The 18,217-nt window shown below is 34.4% G+C and overlaps 3 protein-coding genes across 5 annotated transcripts; all 3 read left to right on the forward strand.

Moving 5' to 3' along the window:
* The first annotated feature begins 801 nt into the window (after window positions 1-801).
* Window positions 802-5,323, forward strand: LOC114406624 (dual specificity protein phosphatase 12-like). Its single transcript, XM_028369382.1, has 6 exons — window positions 802-1,328; window positions 1,424-1,476; window positions 2,721-2,785; window positions 2,879-2,957; window positions 3,967-4,272; window positions 4,735-5,323. The coding sequence occupies exons 1-6, from the start codon at window positions 922-924 to the stop codon at window positions 4,887-4,889; spliced, it is 1,065 nt and encodes a 354-aa protein (XP_028225183.1). The 5' UTR covers window positions 802-921; the 3' UTR covers window positions 4,890-5,323.
* Window positions 5,324-6,951: 1,628 nt separating this feature from the next.
* LOC114405221 (protein MAIN-LIKE 1-like) lies at window positions 6,952-10,149 on the forward strand. The gene is made up of 4 exons (XM_028367847.1): window positions 6,952-7,062; window positions 8,776-9,123; window positions 9,255-9,818; window positions 10,000-10,149. The coding sequence occupies exons 1-4, from the start codon at window positions 6,952-6,954 to the stop codon at window positions 10,147-10,149; spliced, it is 1,173 nt and encodes a 390-aa protein (XP_028223648.1).
* Window positions 10,150-11,549: 1,400 nt separating this feature from the next.
* Window positions 11,550-15,906, forward strand: LOC114406625 (protein arv1 homolog). 3 transcript variants are annotated; one of them, XM_028369383.1, is made up of 10 exons: window positions 11,550-11,692; window positions 12,438-12,627; window positions 12,736-12,783; window positions 12,874-12,963; window positions 13,614-13,659; window positions 13,786-13,868; window positions 13,964-14,058; window positions 14,625-14,691; window positions 14,824-14,899; window positions 15,500-15,906. In XM_028369383.1, exons 2-10 carry the CDS (start codon window positions 12,541-12,543, stop codon window positions 15,658-15,660), a joined length of 753 nt encoding a protein of 250 aa, XP_028225184.1. In that variant the 5' UTR covers window positions 11,550-11,692; window positions 12,438-12,540; the 3' UTR covers window positions 15,661-15,906. The 3 variants fall into 3 exon arrangements, with proteins under 3 accessions (XP_028225184.1, XP_028225185.1, XP_028225186.1); XM_028369384.1 differs by having other exon boundaries at window positions 11,553-11,692; window positions 12,465-12,627; XM_028369385.1 differs by lacking the exon at window positions 11,550-11,692 and having other exon boundaries at window positions 12,442-12,631.
* Window positions 15,907-18,217: the final 2,311 nt, after the last annotated feature.

The following is an 18,217-nucleotide window of genomic DNA, read 5'->3' on the forward strand; positions in this document are numbered from 1 at the left end:
AATATTTTAATATTTAAATTTTATTTAATAACATATTATCTTAAAAAATAAGATATAATTTTGTTTTTATGAATTGAATTAATAAAATAAAAATTATGTAAGGAATTAAATTAGATAATATAATTAAAAAATTATAAAAATAATTTAGGCAAAAATTTATAAAGTTGATATGATTGAAATTTTTTCTAACCTTAAGGAAATGAAAATTGACTAATTAATTATGATGTGTGTGGTGCAAAAATTAGATATAAGAGTTTTTTTCCATAAAAAAAAGAGAATTTTTAAATTAAATAAAAGGTTAAAATAAAATAGAAACAAAATTAAGAAGAAAACTAGTAGTTTATAATTTAAGCTATTTTTCATAAGTTATTTCAATTAACTTATTTTCATAACCTATTTCAAATAATTTATTAAAAATAATTTCATGTACCAAATTTTTTTAATAAATAAAGCTTAAATATAGTCTACTTGAAAATATCTTATGAAAAATAAATTCCTATACCTCTAGTCAAAGAAACTTATAAATTCCTAAAAAAATAATTATTTCAATTAATCTTTTTAAAAAATAACTTTAGCTACTCACATTAAATTTTTTAATAATTTATATTATTTTTTCATAATAACTTAAATATAATTGATTTTAATTAATTTTTCTCATAAAATTGATTACTTTATCACGCGAAAATTGACAAAAAATTATGGATACGGCTACGCAGTAATTGACTAAAATAACCCGTAAATTAATAGGGACACGCACGCGGGTCCCGACACGCCGTCACTATTTATATAGTGAAACCTTTCTCGTCTTTCTTCGGTTCCCTAATTTCTGACTTCTCTTTCGTTTCTCATCAGAGACTTACACAGTCCAATTTCCAAACCGAATCGAGTTTAAATTTGAATTTCATTTTCAACTTCCCTGTGATGCCTTACACGGTCCGAGAGAACCTCTCGATCGGGAACATCGGCGACGCGGCGGAGATTCTCGAAAACGGCGCCGCTCAGAGCGTGACGCACATCCTCTCCGTCCTCAGCTCCGCCTCCATCTCCTTCTTCTCCGAATGGAAAACCACTCTCTCCATCCCCGCCATGGAGATCACCAAAGTCCACGTGGCGGACGCCGCCGCCAAATCGGCTCTCCCGCCGGAGAAGCTCCTCTACTCGCTCGAGTACGCCGGCCGCGACCTCAAGCTCGTGCGCATGGCCGTGCCTCTCAGAGACACCGAGAAAGATGACTTGCTCGATTACTTGGAAGTCTGCATCGATTTCATTGATCGCGGTCGGAAGGAAGGTTCCGTTCTCGTTCACTGTTTCGCCGGAGTTTCCAGAAGGTTCTATTTGAAATTGCGTTTGATATTTTAATATTTTGTTGCTATTGTTGTTTTTTTCTTCCGAGTGTTGAGGGTTTTGCGTGTGTTTGTTGCAGCGCGGCGATTATTACGGCGTATTTGATGAGAACCGAACGTCTATCTGTAGAAGGTGTGAATACTGAAAATGAAACCGTTACTGTTTTTAGAGTGTTCTGAGACTGCATTTGGATAAACACTTGTTCCATAAAAAAACTTGTTTATAAGCTTTACCTTGAACCTGAGTTAAATAAACTTGAAAAAAGGCTTATTGTGATAAGCTTCGAGCTAGGGTTGTGCAAAAATTGATTTTCTTAAAAATCCAAACAGATCCATTTTCAATCCACTCTATAAAAGCGGGTCGGTTAACCGAACGGCTTTTGTAAAGTGGATTTGTTCTTTCTTCTTCTTTTTTTTTTTTAAACAGTTTGATTTTTTTGCACATTTCTTATTTATTTTGTGTACCTTCTGACATATTTTTGAAAAATAAGTTTTTTAAAAATATTTCCATTTTTATAGATGAGGTGATATTTGATTTCGAAATCCAATTATTATATTCCTAACCCGGAGTACTCCTTGGTGTAATCATAAAAAGTAATAATTTTTTCTTGGAATCTTCGCAATTGATATCTTTTCCGAACAATTTTTTTTTGGAGCATGTTTAGTAAGGCAATGTTGGAGCTTATAAGTTTCTTTGACTAGCCTATAAGCTAGTTTGACCATATCAGCAAGCGTATAAGTTTTTAGTTTTTCAGTTAACTTATCAACTTCAGCAAGCATATGTCATTTCATCCCTATACTTGTGTAGTTAATTAAAAGTCATTTGAACCCTTTAGGTGCACAATGTTTATTTTTAGTTCTTATGTCTAGAAACAACTTCTTTTAGCCCTTACACATATACTTTTGAACTCGATTTAGGCCCTACACATGCCCTTTTTAATCGTTTTTAGTACCTACAATTTTGGACGGGACTAAAATGGATTAAAAAGTGTATATTTGTAGGGACTAATACGAGTATAAGTGTAGGTTAAAACTTTAAAATTGTATAGATATAAGAACCAAATGAGTAATTAAACCTTATTAGAATAAGTTGAAAAAATTTCTTGAAAAATTTCTGTATAAGCTATTTTAAGTACTACTACGGTGGTTTTACTTCAGCAAACTGAGATTGTACTACCAGATTGTCTCAATAGTGCTTAGCGTATTTACATCATCATCATCATTAGTTCAGTGCCGTTGCTAAATGTTGATATGTGTATATTTTTTCAAAATGGACTGAGTAGCTTTTGTTTTACTTTTAGAAGTGAAGTAAATTGAATTATCTGCGTGTGGAACTTATATGTTTCCGTTTTTTGTATGTATTTTCCTGTACTGCAGATGCCCTTGAATCGTTGAGGCAGAGCTGTGAATTTGTTTGTCCCAATGATGGTTTTCTTGAGCAGGTGTGTTGTGAAAGGTCTCTTTGTATAGTGGTGCAGATATCTTTTTTAATTACCAATCAGAATTATGACTCTTTTTTTTCTCTCCAATCCTAGTTGAAAATGTTTGAGGGGATGGGTTTCAAGGTTGATCACTCCAGCCCTATATACAAGCGCTTTCGTCTAAAAATACTATGTATGGCTTCATCCCACTGGCTTATATATCGTAGAGGACTTGTGGTACATCTTATCATTCTTCTTAGTTTAATGGTGCTATGGCACATAATAGAGAGATAGTAATGTTTTGTTATAACACTACCAATGTGAAAACAAAAAAAAGGTGGGTCTAAGCTACACCCTCTATTATTTTGGGGTGTATGATACCCCTCTTACTTCTTTGTCGCATGTCATCACTGCCACTGGAATGATACAAGTACAACTCACATTGTTATCTTTATTTTGCTACGTTAACTTTATGTCTCTTTTTGGAGCTTATGTGGAATATTGAAGACAAGGTCAAATATCTTGTTTATTTACATGGCATACTTGTGTTGTGAGTGATTGCTACCAGAGGCAATATTTAACCAATCATTTCGTTTTCTCGGGCCACGGGTGGCTTAGTGGCTTTATGTTATTTTTCCAACTTAGACTTTTGTCTGTAAAGCAATTTCCATTCTTTTTTCTTTTTGATCGGCAAATGCTATTTTGTTAGTTTTGTTAGCCAATATCAGTTGGTTACTATTTGGCAGTATTAAATTATTAATCACTTTGAAGAGGTGAAAAGTTTTGGTTATCATTTCTCACCACCATATGTAATTAATTTAGTACCCATCGATCACTTTACCATGTTCTCTCTTTTTATAAATAAATCAAGAGGCACCATGCATTCTGCGGACCATGCCCATTATAAATTTTTTGAAAATAGGAATCATGGGTTAGATGTTAAGAGTTGCTTCCCCTCTCCCAAATTCTATACAGAAACAACTTTGACCAAGAAAATTAAGTGCTTATTCTCATTCTTTCTTTATCTCTTTGTATTTTTTTTACCTAGGTAGTTGTATCCCATTTTCAACTTAACTTTTTCCTGCTAGCTGCTGTTCTGGTATTATGCTTATTTTGTGCTTGTGTCAATCTTTTTGTTTATTATGAGCATTGAAAATGAGATAATTTATGGCATCTGAGGAAACACGTGTCTCTTTTTTCAGATGAAAATCATTTCTCAGGGTTGAGGATAGACAGTTCCAAACTTGGTGCAGATCCTGGCATGCCTGTTGAAATTTCTTCAGAGGCAGAAGAAACTACTAAAGTTGGAAATAATCATAGTCCTGCATATCGCTGTAAGAAGTGCCGACGACTTGTTGCATTGCAAGAACATGTCATAGACCATGTTCCTGGTGAGGGTGAGAGAGCCTTTGAGTTCCACAAACGGAGAGGTGGCAACCCTTTCAACAAATCTGATGAATTTGAGTGTTCATCTGTATTTATTGAGCCTCTACGGTGGATGAAAGCTGGTAAGAAACATTCAACTACAATGTCTCTAATTTTCCAACGAGCTGTGAATTCATGCTGCACTTTTTGTGCAGAATGTTCCCATAATTTTGTACAAGAGATCAAGAATGGTCTTCTATGATATTTTGAAATGTGTTACCACTTTTTTCTTGCCTCTTTTGGAACATTTACTGAATTGTTTTTTCTTGACTGCTCCCTACATTTCAGATTGTCTGTTGTTTAAAGTAATGCACACATTTTATATACAAAAAATCAATTGCATCAATTATTATGACAAAATGATCCTCTTCGACTAAAATACTTCTATTAAACGAGCTAGAATGTAGGGAGTACATTTGAGTAGAATGGTTACACACACACACATGCATGTAAGGTTGTTTGGTGATATACTGTGGTATACAGTTACTATACAAATAAATATGCATAGAAGTGACAGTTTTTAACTGATATCTCTTGTAACTCAGTTGAGGAAGGTGCAATGGAGGGAAAGCTGTCCTGTGCTCATTGTGATGCCCGTTTGGGATACTTCAATTGGTCAGGCATACAATGCAGCTGCGGAAGCTGGATAACTCCAGCTTTTCAACTCCACAAAAGCTGGATAGATGTGAGTCCGATGTAATCATTGTTGCGCCATTTTATGCCTAAGGGATGCCACTGCCAAATTCTTTGTCATTGTTCTTGGACTTATATTCTGCTCAAATTCTCCAAGCTGGTCCACTGCCAACAATGAAGTTGTGGAAGGAAGGAATGGAGTCTTGCTCTTTTGACATGCTCAAGTTTTCCAGGCTGAACTAATGCAGTTATATGGAAGGGAGGATTATTATAGTTTTACACTTTTTGTGCTTCTTCCAGAATGACTTTTTGGAGCTGTGATTGTAGATTATTACTGCTTTCTAGTAAATGGTGAAGCATGAGTTAGGATTCCAATATTAGGGCTTGTTCCCTCGATGATTCTACCGTAAGCAACCATAATATTTGTTTCGTCAAAAGAAAATGAGTGTTCTCCATTGTACCTTCTTCTATTATTCTCAATATACAAATTTTTTTCTTAGATGTGAAGAAATTGGCTACTAGTTGAAACAGACACAAGAATATAAATCTAATGGATGAATACATCCACATGACCTGAATGCAGATATATTTCTTGCCTCTCATTCCTATGTTCCTTCCCTTTTTTCTTTTTTTGGTCATTTCCCACTAGGCAATTGGATCAGAATTTGATAACTACTCTAAGTGAGGTCACGGTTATCAGACATTATCAGGTCTCTTGCAAAATGTGCTAGCGTGGTCCCACAGAATTTCTTTTATTGCACCAATCTACTAAAAGCTGGAACAATTTTTGTAGTTAATATTAGGAGTTAATTCTAGATTCAATATTGGTTAAGTTGAAACAATTTTTTTCCATAAAAAAATTGAAACAATTTCAGGTAGTTTGTGTTAAATTAAAAACATCAAAACATAAATTACTTCACTTTAAAACTAAATATTAGTCCAGTTTCATTCAAAATCAATTTTATAAAATTCATCCAAACAATAAGTGTGTTGCTTTTAAAAAATGCATTGCTAGAATAAATTATACCGATTATAGTAGTTTTTGCACCTAAGGACACGCAAATTACAATAAATGATTTTTATTACAATATGTTTGATAACATGTTTGTTACCCCTAGATGTGGATCCAGCAGATGCTACAAAAAGCAGTGCCCTTGACATGAAAAAGAGGTTAAAAGAGAGAAATACACGCGTTAATGTGAAAATGCAATCATGATCTATGCTAATGTGAAAAATCACATCACTAACGTGTGATTAAACAATGCTAATATTGTGAGTTTATACTTAACATAAGGGAATTTTAAATTTGTGAATCATGTGATCGTGGCACAATTTATAAGATTATATCGAAAACATATAAAAAAATCTAATATAAAACTATGACAATATAATTAACTAATTCACGTAAGGATACCACTAAAATTCAAGTAAGAAGTTTGATATTTATTTTTGTAGTTATTCTATTATTAATATTTTAATTTGACAGTAATTATATATAATAAAAAAAAGCAGAGAAGCCATTAAAAAGAAGAGATGTATTTCAAATAAGGTTAGATTACTTTCTGCCTATAGTTTCAATTTCAAATAAATGAGATCAAATGATTAATTTAAGAAACACTAATCCAATTCATAATGATGTGCCGGAAAATATAATATTTTTGTTATTCCACCAACCTTCAGGAGAAGCAAATACAACAGGTACACTAATCAATAAAATAAATAAAATAACAATTAATGCAAAAACAGCTAATTGGAAATCTTTTTATTTACTTTTTTAATTTTTAAGAAAAAAGAAAGTTATAATTATTAATAAATTATCTATATATATAGATATTCTATATCTTTTATCTTAATTAATATTTGACCCTACTAGGTGCACCCAGTAATTATTGGGAAAAGTCCTTTAAGCCCTTGAGTATTTTTTTTTAAAAAAAACAACTCTCTTGCCTCTCTCTCTCCCGTGCCACGATTCAGCTTCTTCTTCCGCGGAGTCTGCTGCTTCTTCATTTGTTTGCTTCTTCAGTCTTCTTCTTCTGTGCCGCGATTCCATCTTCTTCATTGTTCTTCGCGTTTCTACTTCTTCATTGTTCTTCGCGTTTCTTCTTCGCATTGTTGTCGTGATTAGGACTATGGGTCTGCTTCTTCTTCGCGTTTTTGCTTCTTCTTCGAGGTACGTTTCTTCTTCGCGTTTTGCTTTTTCCACCATTGTTGCCGACGATGGCGAAAACCGCTATCGGGAAGTTGTTGGGCTGTTTACGGATCACTTGATCCGTAAAAGTCACAGTTTCATTTTAATTGAAAAAATGCCAAATATTTGATACATTGTGAGCTTTTTTTGAAATTAGGGTATTTTAATTTAGACAGTACAATCATTGCCTACAAATCAATGCTCCCCCTTTAATTAGGTTTGCTTGCCTTATTTTGTTTTTGGTTGTTTCAATATTGTTGAACTTGAACATTGTAATTACTGACAATGCTCCCCCTTTAATTAGCTTTTTTTGGTTGTTTCTTGGACACATTAGAAAAAATCTTGTCCCGGTTAGCACCTAATATCCCTTTTTCGTATACATACATATTAGTTAGGCTTGTTATATAAAGTATATGATGAATAGAATAAAACACACATCAGTGGTTACATTTATGGGTCTATTTAGATAAACTTTTCTATATATATAGATATATCCTCTTTTAGGGAATTATCCAAATAGTATATATTGATTAGCATTTTTTTATCAGCAAAATAGGATATATATTAATAAAAGAGTACCAGAGGTACTATAATTACAAGGTGTTATAAAAATCCTAGTGGATCCACATGTGATGCTACTTTCGGACTGATGTGATCCACCCTACAAAAAAGAATACATCAACAATACCCTTTGGCTTGTGAGCCCTCCTAAATTAATGCCCCACAGCTAATGCAAAAACAGTGCATCATCCATCAGCTTATTAGCATTGAATGATTAGCATGAATTACTTCATTTAAAAAATTCCAAGAGATACCTAGTGCTTGTATGAAATTATCCAAATATTCCAAACCAAATATTGCTAGTAAAACTAGTCTCATTATTACAAAGATAAAAATCACAACTAGAGTAAGCACGGGCACAAAGATGCCACCCCCACCAACACCTTCCACAGTCCTAAATGCTGATTCCTAGGAATCCAATCATATATTTTTGGTAAGTGTTAGACTCTTAGGTAGCATTTGGTAAACATATTAGAACAAAAGTTACAAAATGGAACATAACCAATGGGTTCTATTCTAGCTTTGGTGAATTATAAAAATAGAACAAAACACAATATTGTGTTGAGAAATGGTATATTTTGATTCTATTTCGTTTATCCACACACATCAAACACTATCTTAGCATTAAGTATTCGAGATGTTGTTGACCACTAAGCATTTGAGATGTTGTTGACCATTGTTTATGCTTAGTTTGTTTATCCACACACATTTAAGATGTTGTTGACCACAAAACAACACCTTCCTGAATCAAGGTCAATACCACTAAGCATTTGAGATGCTGTTGACCATTGTTTATGCTTAGTTTGTTTATCCACACACATTTGAGATGTTGTTGACCACAAAACAACACCTTCCTGAATCAAGGTCAATACCACTAAGCATTTGAGATGCTGTTGACCATTGTTTCTCAGATTCATAAAGCTCAGCAAATTTCTCTCTAATAAGTAAAACATATGATAAAACAACAAGTGGCCATTAGAGTAATTGAATTGAGTCAACCAAATGCTTGAACAAGCATTGGGTGATGGTGCTTTGCTGTCCCAAATCAGTGTCACTTATAAGCAATGCATATATCTTAATTTCAAAGTTCGAATATCCTTTTTCTACCAAGTAGTGCCTGAAAAAACATAATGTCTATATGCGTTAGACGCATGAAATTTGAGAAAATGAAATGAGTGATGGATTTTGTGGTACTCATTTGCAGATCATGGTAAGGACCAGAGGATTAGGTCGTGCCTTAGGTCAGGTCACTGGCAGAGGTGTGGGCAGAGGAGATCATGATGATTCCGATGATGTTCCACAGCGTCAACAGCCTACTGCATCCGCACGGAGGCAGCGAGTCGCTGTGACTGCGGCGCACGATGAAACAAATGTTCAGGATGACCCGATGGAGGCACCAGCTGTTGTAGAGGACATTGTGGCAGACATTCCTGCGGACACAGGTGCAGAGGCTGCTGAGGATGAGGATGAGGGATTTCCGGGTGGTCCGAGCGACCCATCCGTGTTGATCCAGTATGCGGATCACGTTGCTTACAGCATATGGACGGGAGAGGTATTTATACTATTTATTTTTAGTTACTTGTAAATTATACTTTATGATTGAAATTAATTTTCCTTTAAATGATGATTTTAACGAATTTTGCGTTCCTTTATACTTCAATTCATGAGCGTCCTGAATTGAAGCTATCATCTCATGGGAGGAAGGTCCACAGTTTAGGCAGGCCTGTCCCTGCCATTAAGGGACTTGTTGCTGGTACAGGACTAAGTCCTCTGATCGCGTGTTCGGTAGACACCGGCGATCGGGGACTTTTGTCCGCGTTTGTCGAGCGGTGGCACCAGGAGACGTCTAGTTTCCATCTCCCGGTGGGAGAGCTCACCATCACGCTGAACGACGTTTCCTCGCTTCTTCATCTTCCCGTGATTGGCGACTTACACGCTTTTGAGCCCTTGCACGTGGACGATGCGGTTCAAATGCTGGTGGACTTATTGATGGTCTCTGCAGAGTCTGCTAGGGCTGAGACAGCCCAATGTCGTGGACCGTACGTACGCCTGCAATGGGTACGTGATATATATGAGCGCCGATGCCAGGAAGGTCATTGGACAGCTGCAGCTCGCACATATCTTCTTCATCTTCTGGGTTGCACTTTGTTTGCTAACAAGAGTGCAACCAATGTCCATGTTGTCTACTTGGAGGCCCTTCGTGACCTCAGTATGACGGAGAGGTACGCCTGGGGAGTGGCTGCTTTGGTGCATATGTACGACCAGCTGAACGATGCATCTATGAGCCACAGCTGACAGCTTGGCGGTTACATCACATTGCTGCAGGTAACAAATATGTTTTTCATTCGTTCAGCCTCAACAATATTCAACTTTAAATTTTGTTACACTTTCATTATTAATGTTTATAATTTTGATGCTACATCTGTAGTGCTGGATTTATGAGCACTTTCCGTCAGTCGCGGACTCCACTGCTGATCAAGAGTACGACGAGGATTCTCCGCGTGCGTGTAGGTGGATTGCGACCAAGAAGACCGTGAAGAGCATTCGTATGCCGGCGTACAGGGAGCGCCTGGACTGACTCCGAATTTCGGATGTCTGTTGGATCCCTTATGGGGAGCACCGGGAGGTCCGGGACTTCCATGTCAGATCATGCTATTCCGGTCTCTTGCGCTGGGGGCCTGTTGCTGTTTATTACCGATCGGAGAGGGTCGTGCGGCAGTTTGGCTACATGCAGACCATTCTTGCTCCTCCTGTCGATTCATGGGTCTCGTATGATGATATACACGATAGGTGGATGCACTACGAGGATCATATCGTTCCAGCAGGTGAGGTGTGCGTTGTGCCAGGCCAGTGTTCCAGTGACTACATGGACTGGTTCTTCCGCATCTCCCATCCTTTCATGACACCAGGCCATGCATTAGATCCTCTGCCTCATGGTCATGCCCCGTAGCCCCAAGTCGTCCCTCAGGCCCCGCAGACGGATATCCCTCACGTGTCGGAGCCAGGAGCATCGTCGACATCTGCGGAGGAGCCTAGACATGCAGTGGTATGTAATACTAATAATTTACGTCATTTACCTCAATATTTGCATAATAATTTGTGTAATCAGTTTGTTTTGTATGTAACAGGTTGGAGCGTCATCTGAGTCTAGGGGTGGTCACGCCTGGCTCATTGACACATGAGGTGATCGAAGAATGCCTCAGGTTGGCCAGGAGTGTGACACAGGACCATCTAGTATATGTTAGGTCTAGATGCAGGCGACGCACGGATCAGGCGTAGTTTATGTATATATTTTATATTGATATTCCATGTATATACAGATATTGTACATGAACTCATTTCATGAGTATTGTTGGTTTTATTTATTTTCATTAGTAATGTTAGTTTTATTTATTTCCATTGATTGTGTATTTCATTTGTGTCTATATACACGCGTGTTATTAAAATGGTCTAGTTAACTTAGTTATAGTATATGTAAATTATTATAAATGGTCTAGTTAACTTAGTTTACCAATTAATAAAAAATAATTTGAAATATAACTTTAAATATAATTGAAATAAAGAAGTTGAAAAGGGTGTAAAAACAAAATTAAACAAAAAATGAACATCATTCATTATCTAAGATCCTTATTTTATATAACGTACTAATATTTTTAAATTCTCTTATAATTACTATTTTCTCACTTATACTAATAATCATGTAAAAAAATGTATTATAAAGTAGTTAGTATTTTAATTTTTAATATAATACTAATTATTTTTTTTATATTCTTTATAATATTAATGATATGATTAATTATAAAAATAAAAAATAAATTAATGATGATAATATTAATTTTATAAAATTATTATTATTTTTTATGTATTTATTGATTCTTATTAATATGTATAAAATAACCTTAAACAATATCTTTAAATATGTTGTATATTTAATAAATTAGCAATACTCTTAATTTAACCTTCAAATAAAAAATTCAAACAAAAACAAAGCCCAAACCTTGGGCAAGCAAGTTCTGAAAGGATTAGCAGTTCAGAAGTCAGAAGTTGGGTTTTTTCTTCCGCTTCTCCATATATGACACAATTTGAATGCATTGCTTCTCATATGATTGTGTTTATTTGAGGTAAGCTTGCACTCTGCTGATTCATTAATTTTCTTTCAGTGTTTGTAATGTTGTAGGTACTGGACTTCAATAATATCACCTTCATTTCTAGATCATACAATATGCTTGCAATTTCTTTTCAATTTAGTTTTTTTTTATTCAATTCGTCTTTGAAACAGAAACATGGAGTTGCATGTGTTGGTCTTATTCGGATTCTAACCTATTGTTAATTAATATTCCGACATGACGAAATTATGTGTGGTTAATCACACGAAATTCGCTTGAGATCTTTACTTCACCCTACACTATGCATGGAATTTGGAATTGCTATGTGTGTTTGATCATCACTGTTACTGCTGGAGGTTTTGTGTTTCAATAAAAGCTCGTGTTTGTTGTGTGAACAAAGGGGGAATTAGGTTGTTTTTCTGTTTAGTGGTTGTGATTTGGACAATTGGACATAATGATTAAGTCTCCGTTTTTTTGACTAATTTCCCTTTTGTTGGGTTATTCTTAGATAAGGAACCAGAGTTTGTTTCTTTACTTAGGGGCTGAGTAAACTGTGATGATGCATGTAGTATGTCTTTCTTATCATGGTGTAGACTTTTCAATTTTATTGGTGTACTTGATCTTGTGCAGTCATTTTTGTTTGGCTGTTTTAAGAGTTAATTTGCGACTTGATTAACCTTCCTTGAGAGAAAAATGCATCATCCTATAATTTTAAATTTTAATACATTTTCTATTTCAATTTTCATGTTGGGTTTCACAGTTGAGGTGCCTTTGTCTCTGTTTGTAGAAGATGGGTGTTTTCTGGATGCTGGCTGTTATGAAGGTGCTATTTTGATCGAATCTGAATTATAAATTCATCACCAATGGGTTACAGATGCATTCAGTGTTGGTGTCCTGTCAAAACACTTTACGTGCAGTATTCTCCTGGCAACATTCGCTTGATGAAATGTGTAGGTATTCTTTTTTACATAAAAAAAATGAAATCCATGATCGTTCATTCTATTTTGTTTTGAATTTCCCAGTTAATGAACTGATTTTGAGACCTCTTTGTGTTATAGGAGAATTGCAAGGCTGTTGCAGACGAATACATAGAATGTGAAATCATGGTGCCTAGTACTCCCTTATGCCACTGGTTTATAAGTTGAAACCTCTTAGTTTTGTTTTGAGATTACCCTGTTTCCCCTTCCCTGTTGCAGATACTTGTAATAGATTTGATACTTCACAAGCCCAAGGCCTATAGACATCTCCTCCACAATGTCATCAATCAAGAAACAATGAAGTTTCATGTATGGTTGAGCTCCTCCATTATTCCTCCTGCACTACCATCCTGTATAATTATATCATTGTGAATGTTGTTTTTATGTATCATTAATGAACACTAAATTGTTTTACAATTCTGAGTATTGCAATTATGACTTTCAGTTAGCATTATCGCTGACATTAGTGTTTTATTTGATGATAATGAGCAGTTGTATTTTTATTGTCTGATAATAACAAACATGAAGCATTATCAGTTTTGAACTGGATAATTAGAATCTCCAACTGGATTTACATTGTTACTTTTGGGGATTCTTAAACTTTATATGAAAAATATCTCTTCAATAGATTTTGGATATTTAATAAACAAATTATATACTAAAGTTGCTACTTGCATTTTGGCCCTATCAATGCACGTGAGGTATTTGTTTTGGTTTTATAATCAGGTTAGAATTTACTTGAATAATATGCATGAATCTATGTGAGAGTGCCTTTTCTAACAGAATAATGATTTTAATAACAGATGCTGATAAAATTTGTTTTAACATATGGCATGTGTAATACTCAGAATAATGAGAATGAGATTCAATTTATCTTCAATTTTTTACCTGTACTCTATACTCATTCATTTTTACCTTTTCCAGCACTAACAAGGAGATACTTTTTCATAACTTTGCAGGGACTACTCTGGAAATTGGCTGTCATTTTTCTTCTTTTTGAATCTTGTATGCATTCTTTTGTAGATGTTATCCTTTTTTAATGCTTTAGGTGCATAAAGTCTAAAATTCCAGCTTTTGGTTTACTTTTACTAAACTATATATTGCATATGAGGACTTTATCATTTGTTGAAGACAGATGTTTGATCTTGGAAAGCAGCAAGGGAAAATTGGGTTCCTCTAATAGCGTCTCTTCATTAGTATCAATATGCTGGAAGGTTCAGATATCTATATTAAAATCACCCTTTTTCTCAAAATAATTAGTCTGGATTTTTGCCAATTATGATGAATGTTTTATGGTTTTCATTGGCAGGTGCTGATGGATGTTATAATTGGGAATTTGATGTTTCTTTTAACTTTCTTCTTTATGGTTAAGATGTTTTTCCATGTATCGATCACCATCTCCAGGTATAAATTTTTTATTTAGTTGTCATGCTTATAATGAAGAAAGGACGATTAGTTAACACACTTCCCATTTAACTAACCCGAAAAAAGTAACAATCTGTTTGTTATTTTAGCAATTGGAAGAAAGCTTTAGTACCAAAATGGGCCATTAGGAATTTCATGAATCTATCACAATTTTGAATTAAAGATTCTTTTTTGGGTTTGTGTGTTTCTATACATGGGTTCTGAGAGAGATTTAGAAGTAACTGCAAGTGTAGCTTATATAGCCACTGCAAGTGGCTTCAACTGAACTAACTGCCTAGCTCAGGACTGCTGTAAAACTGACTTGTAACGACTAGCACAGCCACACAGGTTGATAGGCCTAATGATATGCTATAATGTTCTGTCTTTTAAGCTTTGTAATTAATGGGATGAGAAAAGATGATGCGTGATAGAGTATGGGACGATTTTTTCTCATTTTAATTTTATGGAAGCATTTTTTAGGTTTATATATATATATATATATATATATCAGTTTGGTGTTTCTGGACCATCATGATCACTTAAGCTTAAATTATTCATCTATGCAGGTGCATTGACCTTTTGCTTACACTCATGATTTCAAGTTACTTCAAGATTTTTCTTATTGCCATGATGGTAATATTTGCAATGAAGAAATCTAAGTTGGTTCTTTTAGTTTTATTGTTGATGACTTCCCGTGCCTGTCTAATGTCTATGATGTTAAATGCAATACATATCTTTAACTTTAAAGTATGTGTCCTTACTTAGGTCTGGGACTTTCCATCTTCTGTGATCTTCATCATTGAATTATTTTGTTTATCATCTAATGCTGCGGCATTGAAAGGTTAGTAATCATGTTGCCAAATCCTTGGAGAAATATTTTATTATACTCATTTAAATTGTGCAAGCATTGGACAACTGTTTGATTCCTCATCATGATTTGGCGTTAGCAGTTATTGGATTCATAGAAAATTCAGCAACATCTATGGTATCCTTGATCCTTCAATTTTGTATATTCCATCTCAAACTTTTAATAAGCCATTTTTCTGCTTAGGTTCTTTCACACATATGGTAGTGAGTGTATTTATGTCTTAGTTTGAATAGCCAGTGGTAGTAAACTAGTAATGAAATTAATGTGTCTCGTACAAGAATTAAGTCGGTGAATGGAATAACGATAAAATGGAAGTATTATTTGAGTGTTTCACTGATCATGGGTTTTGTTTATATCATTTAGAATGCAAATCCAACTATTATTCAGTCAATTTGCATGTGGTTGTATTAATGTAGTTGTGTGTCCACATGATCAAAACTGCATTTGCTTAGCTGCATGTGTGATCATTTTGGAAAATTGGCTCTAGGGTTGCTGCTTGTATTTTAAATACAGCATGATTGATCATATAATGCTTCTTGCTGAGCACTGATGAACATTTTTTTTGTCAAATAGTGATGACTGAGTCAACTATGCGTCGATGTGTTTGGACCTGCTTCAGTGCATATGCTATAAAATTTATTGTCACTCGAATACTGGAGCTCATATTGTTGGGGCAATTAATGCAAGGCTGGAGTCAAATGCCATTCACATTCTCTAAAGCCACCATGATTTAGTTTAGCATTCTCATGCTAATGTATTAGAATTTAGAAGCAGAATTTCGTGGCAAGTGTTTCTGAACTGTATATATGCTCATTGACATTTTTTAAATTTCTTTAATTTAATTTGATGCTTGAACTCTTCTAGCGTGCTCGTGGAACCTGCTGCGATGCTGCTTAATTCATTTCTTGACACCTTTTTTGCCATTATGTACCCATCGGAAAACATTTAGAAGTATCTGATAAACAAGTTGTTCCTATTAACTTGCAGCATTTTTTCGAATATTATTTGCAATAACTATTTGAGCGTATAGTGAGATTAGTGAGATTTCGAAATTTAACTCATGTAAACTTTTCAATATAAAAAAAATAATAAAAAATTTCATATACTATTTTATTTAATATTACATGATTTATTTTAATGAAGTATCTCCTTCAATGTTATGTTATTCATCTCAATTATTGTTATCACAATTATCATAATTTGTTTTAAAGATATTTATATCAAATAAGTTTTCCAAAATTAAATTTACATTAAATAAGTCTTGTTTTGATGTGAATGTTTCTCTTCGTGTAATATAAATGAGGATTACTTTTTTGTCTATTACTATTTTAAGAATTGTTTTTCCTTAAAAAAACTATTTTGATCTGGCAAATCTTTGAATATAATAACGATTAATTGTAATTTTTTTCATTGTCTTTTCCAGGAAATAAAACTAACCCAATTTTAGTCCCTTCTTAGTTTTGATTGAACCAACCTCTCCTAGCTTTACACAAGAAAAAAAAAGATTAAATTTATTTTTGGTCCTTTAAATTTGGAGATATATTTTTTTTAGTCTCTCAAATTCACAATATTTTCTTAGCCTCTCCCAACTGATTTTTGGCAGATTTGATGCACAATTTATAGTAATTTTTTAATATAAAAGGAACTAAAAAAAGTATTTCACAAATTTTAAAGATTAAAGAATACATATTTTAATTTGAGGGACTAAACATATTTAAGAAAAATAAAATACATATTTGTTTTGGTTCCCGAGATTGTACGTGTCACTTCAAAACATTTTTTTTTAAATTATCACTTTAATCTTAAAATATATATAAAAAAGCATTCATTTAAATATTTATTTGATTTTCCAATATCATTTTGAAAAAAAAATGAAAAAAACTAAATGGCATTACATAAAGCTAAGAATTAAAGTGAAAATTATATAGTTAATAACTAAAATGATCAAACACTTGTAATTTTAAGGATTAAAAGGAAGGTTTATTAAGACTAGTAATTTTAGTAAACTGCAAATAAAGCATCCAAATTTTCCAAGTATAATTGGACTGAGATATCACTTTTTCCTAACTTAAAGAACATTATTTTAATTATATCAGCAAATTATGGATGTAAGAATTAGAGATAGAGCAAAGAGAAGAAGTCCTCTGGTAGCACCAAGGATCAAATGGTGGCACTTGAAGGGTGAGAAACAAGGAATCTTCCAACAAAAGATATGGGAGGGTTGGTGTGGACAATCACAAGGAAGTGCAAATGATATGTGGAACAAGATGTCCCAAGAGATTATTAAAGTGGCTAAAGAGACGTTGGGTGAATCTAGAGGTTTTGGACCTAAGGGTAAAGAATCGTGGTGGTGGAATGAAAATGTTCAGAGCAAAGTTAGAGTAAAAAAGGAGTGTTTCAAGGAATGGTCTAGGTGTAGAAATTCTGAAACTTGGGATAAGTATAAGATAGCTAGAAATGAAACCAAAAAGACGGTGAGTGAGGCAAGAGCCCAAGCTTTTGACGGACTATACCAAGCTCTAGGAACCAGGGACGGAGAAAGATCTATATATAGGCTTGCTAAGGGTAGAGAAAGGAAGACTAGAGATTTGGATCAAGTAAAGTGTGTTAAGGATGAAGAAGGCAAAGTCTTAGTGCATGAAAAAGATATCAAGGAAAGGTGGAAGGCGTATTTCCACAACTTATTTAATGATGGATATGGATATGACTCTAGCAGTCTAGACACAAGAGAAGAGGACCAGAACTATAAGTACTATCGTCGGATTCAGAAACAGGAAGTAAAGGAAGCGTTGAAAAGAATGAGTAATGGTAAGGCGGTGGGGCCAGACAACATACCTATTGAAGTGTGGAAAACTCTTGGAGATAGAGGTCTTGAGTGGCTCACCGAACTCTTTAACGAAATTATGAGGTCAAAACGCATGCCGGAGGAATGGAGGAGAAGCACGTTAGTGCCAATCTATAAGAACAAGGGGGATATACAAAATTGTGCAAATTATAGGGGAATCAAGCTCATGAGTCATACCATGAAATTATGGGAAAGAGTGATCGAACGGAGATTAAGAAAGGAGACTCAAGTTACTGAGAATCAATTTGGTTTCATGCCGGGAAGGTCGACCATGGAAGCGATTTATTTATTACGGCGGGTGATGGAGCAATATCGCATGGCCCAACAAGACTTGCACTTGATTTTTATTGACTTGGAGAAAGCGTATGATAGAGTGCCTAGAGAGATTTTGTGGAAAGCTCTAGAGAAGAAAGGGGTTAGGGTTGCTATATTCGAGCTATCCAAGA

The sequence above is a fragment of the Glycine soja genome, chromosome 3 (assembly GCF_004193775.1).
Source record: "Glycine soja cultivar W05 chromosome 3, ASM419377v2, whole genome shotgun sequence".
Classification (NCBI taxonomy): Eukaryota; Viridiplantae; Streptophyta; class Magnoliopsida; order Fabales; family Fabaceae; genus Glycine; species Glycine soja.

Coding starts and splice junctions, on each gene's coding strand:
- LOC114406624 (XM_028369382.1), top strand. CDS start 922: ATGCCTTACACGGTCCGAGAGAACCTCTCGATCGGGAACATCGGCGAC. Junction 1,329..1,423: donor TTCGCCGGAGTTTCCAGAAG/GTTCTATTTGAA, acceptor TGTTTGTTGCAG/CGCGGCGATTATTACGGCGT. Junction 1,477..2,720: donor CGAACGTCTATCTGTAGAAG/GTGTGAATACTG, acceptor CCTGTACTGCAG/ATGCCCTTGAATCGTTGAGG.
- LOC114405221 (XM_028367847.1), top strand. CDS start 6,952: ATGGGTCTGCTTCTTCTTCGCGTTTTTGCTTCTTCTTCGAGGTACGTT. Junction 7,063..8,775: donor GCGAAAACCGCTATCGGGAA/GTTGTTGGGCTG, acceptor ACTCATTTGCAG/ATCATGGTAAGGACCAGAGG. Junction 9,819..9,999: donor CCTGGGGAGTGGCTGCTTTG/GTGCATATGTAC, acceptor CTACATCTGTAG/TGCTGGATTTATGAGCACTT.
- LOC114406625 (XM_028369383.1), top strand. CDS start 12,541: ATGGGTTACAGATGCATTCAGTGTTGGTGTCCTGTCAAAACACTTTAC. Junction 12,784..12,873: donor ACATAGAATGTGAAATCATG/GTGCCTAGTACT, acceptor TCCCTGTTGCAG/ATACTTGTAATAGATTTGAT. Junction 13,660..13,785: donor TTTTCTTCTTTTTGAATCTT/GTATGCATTCTT, acceptor CATTTGTTGAAG/ACAGATGTTTGATCTTGGAA.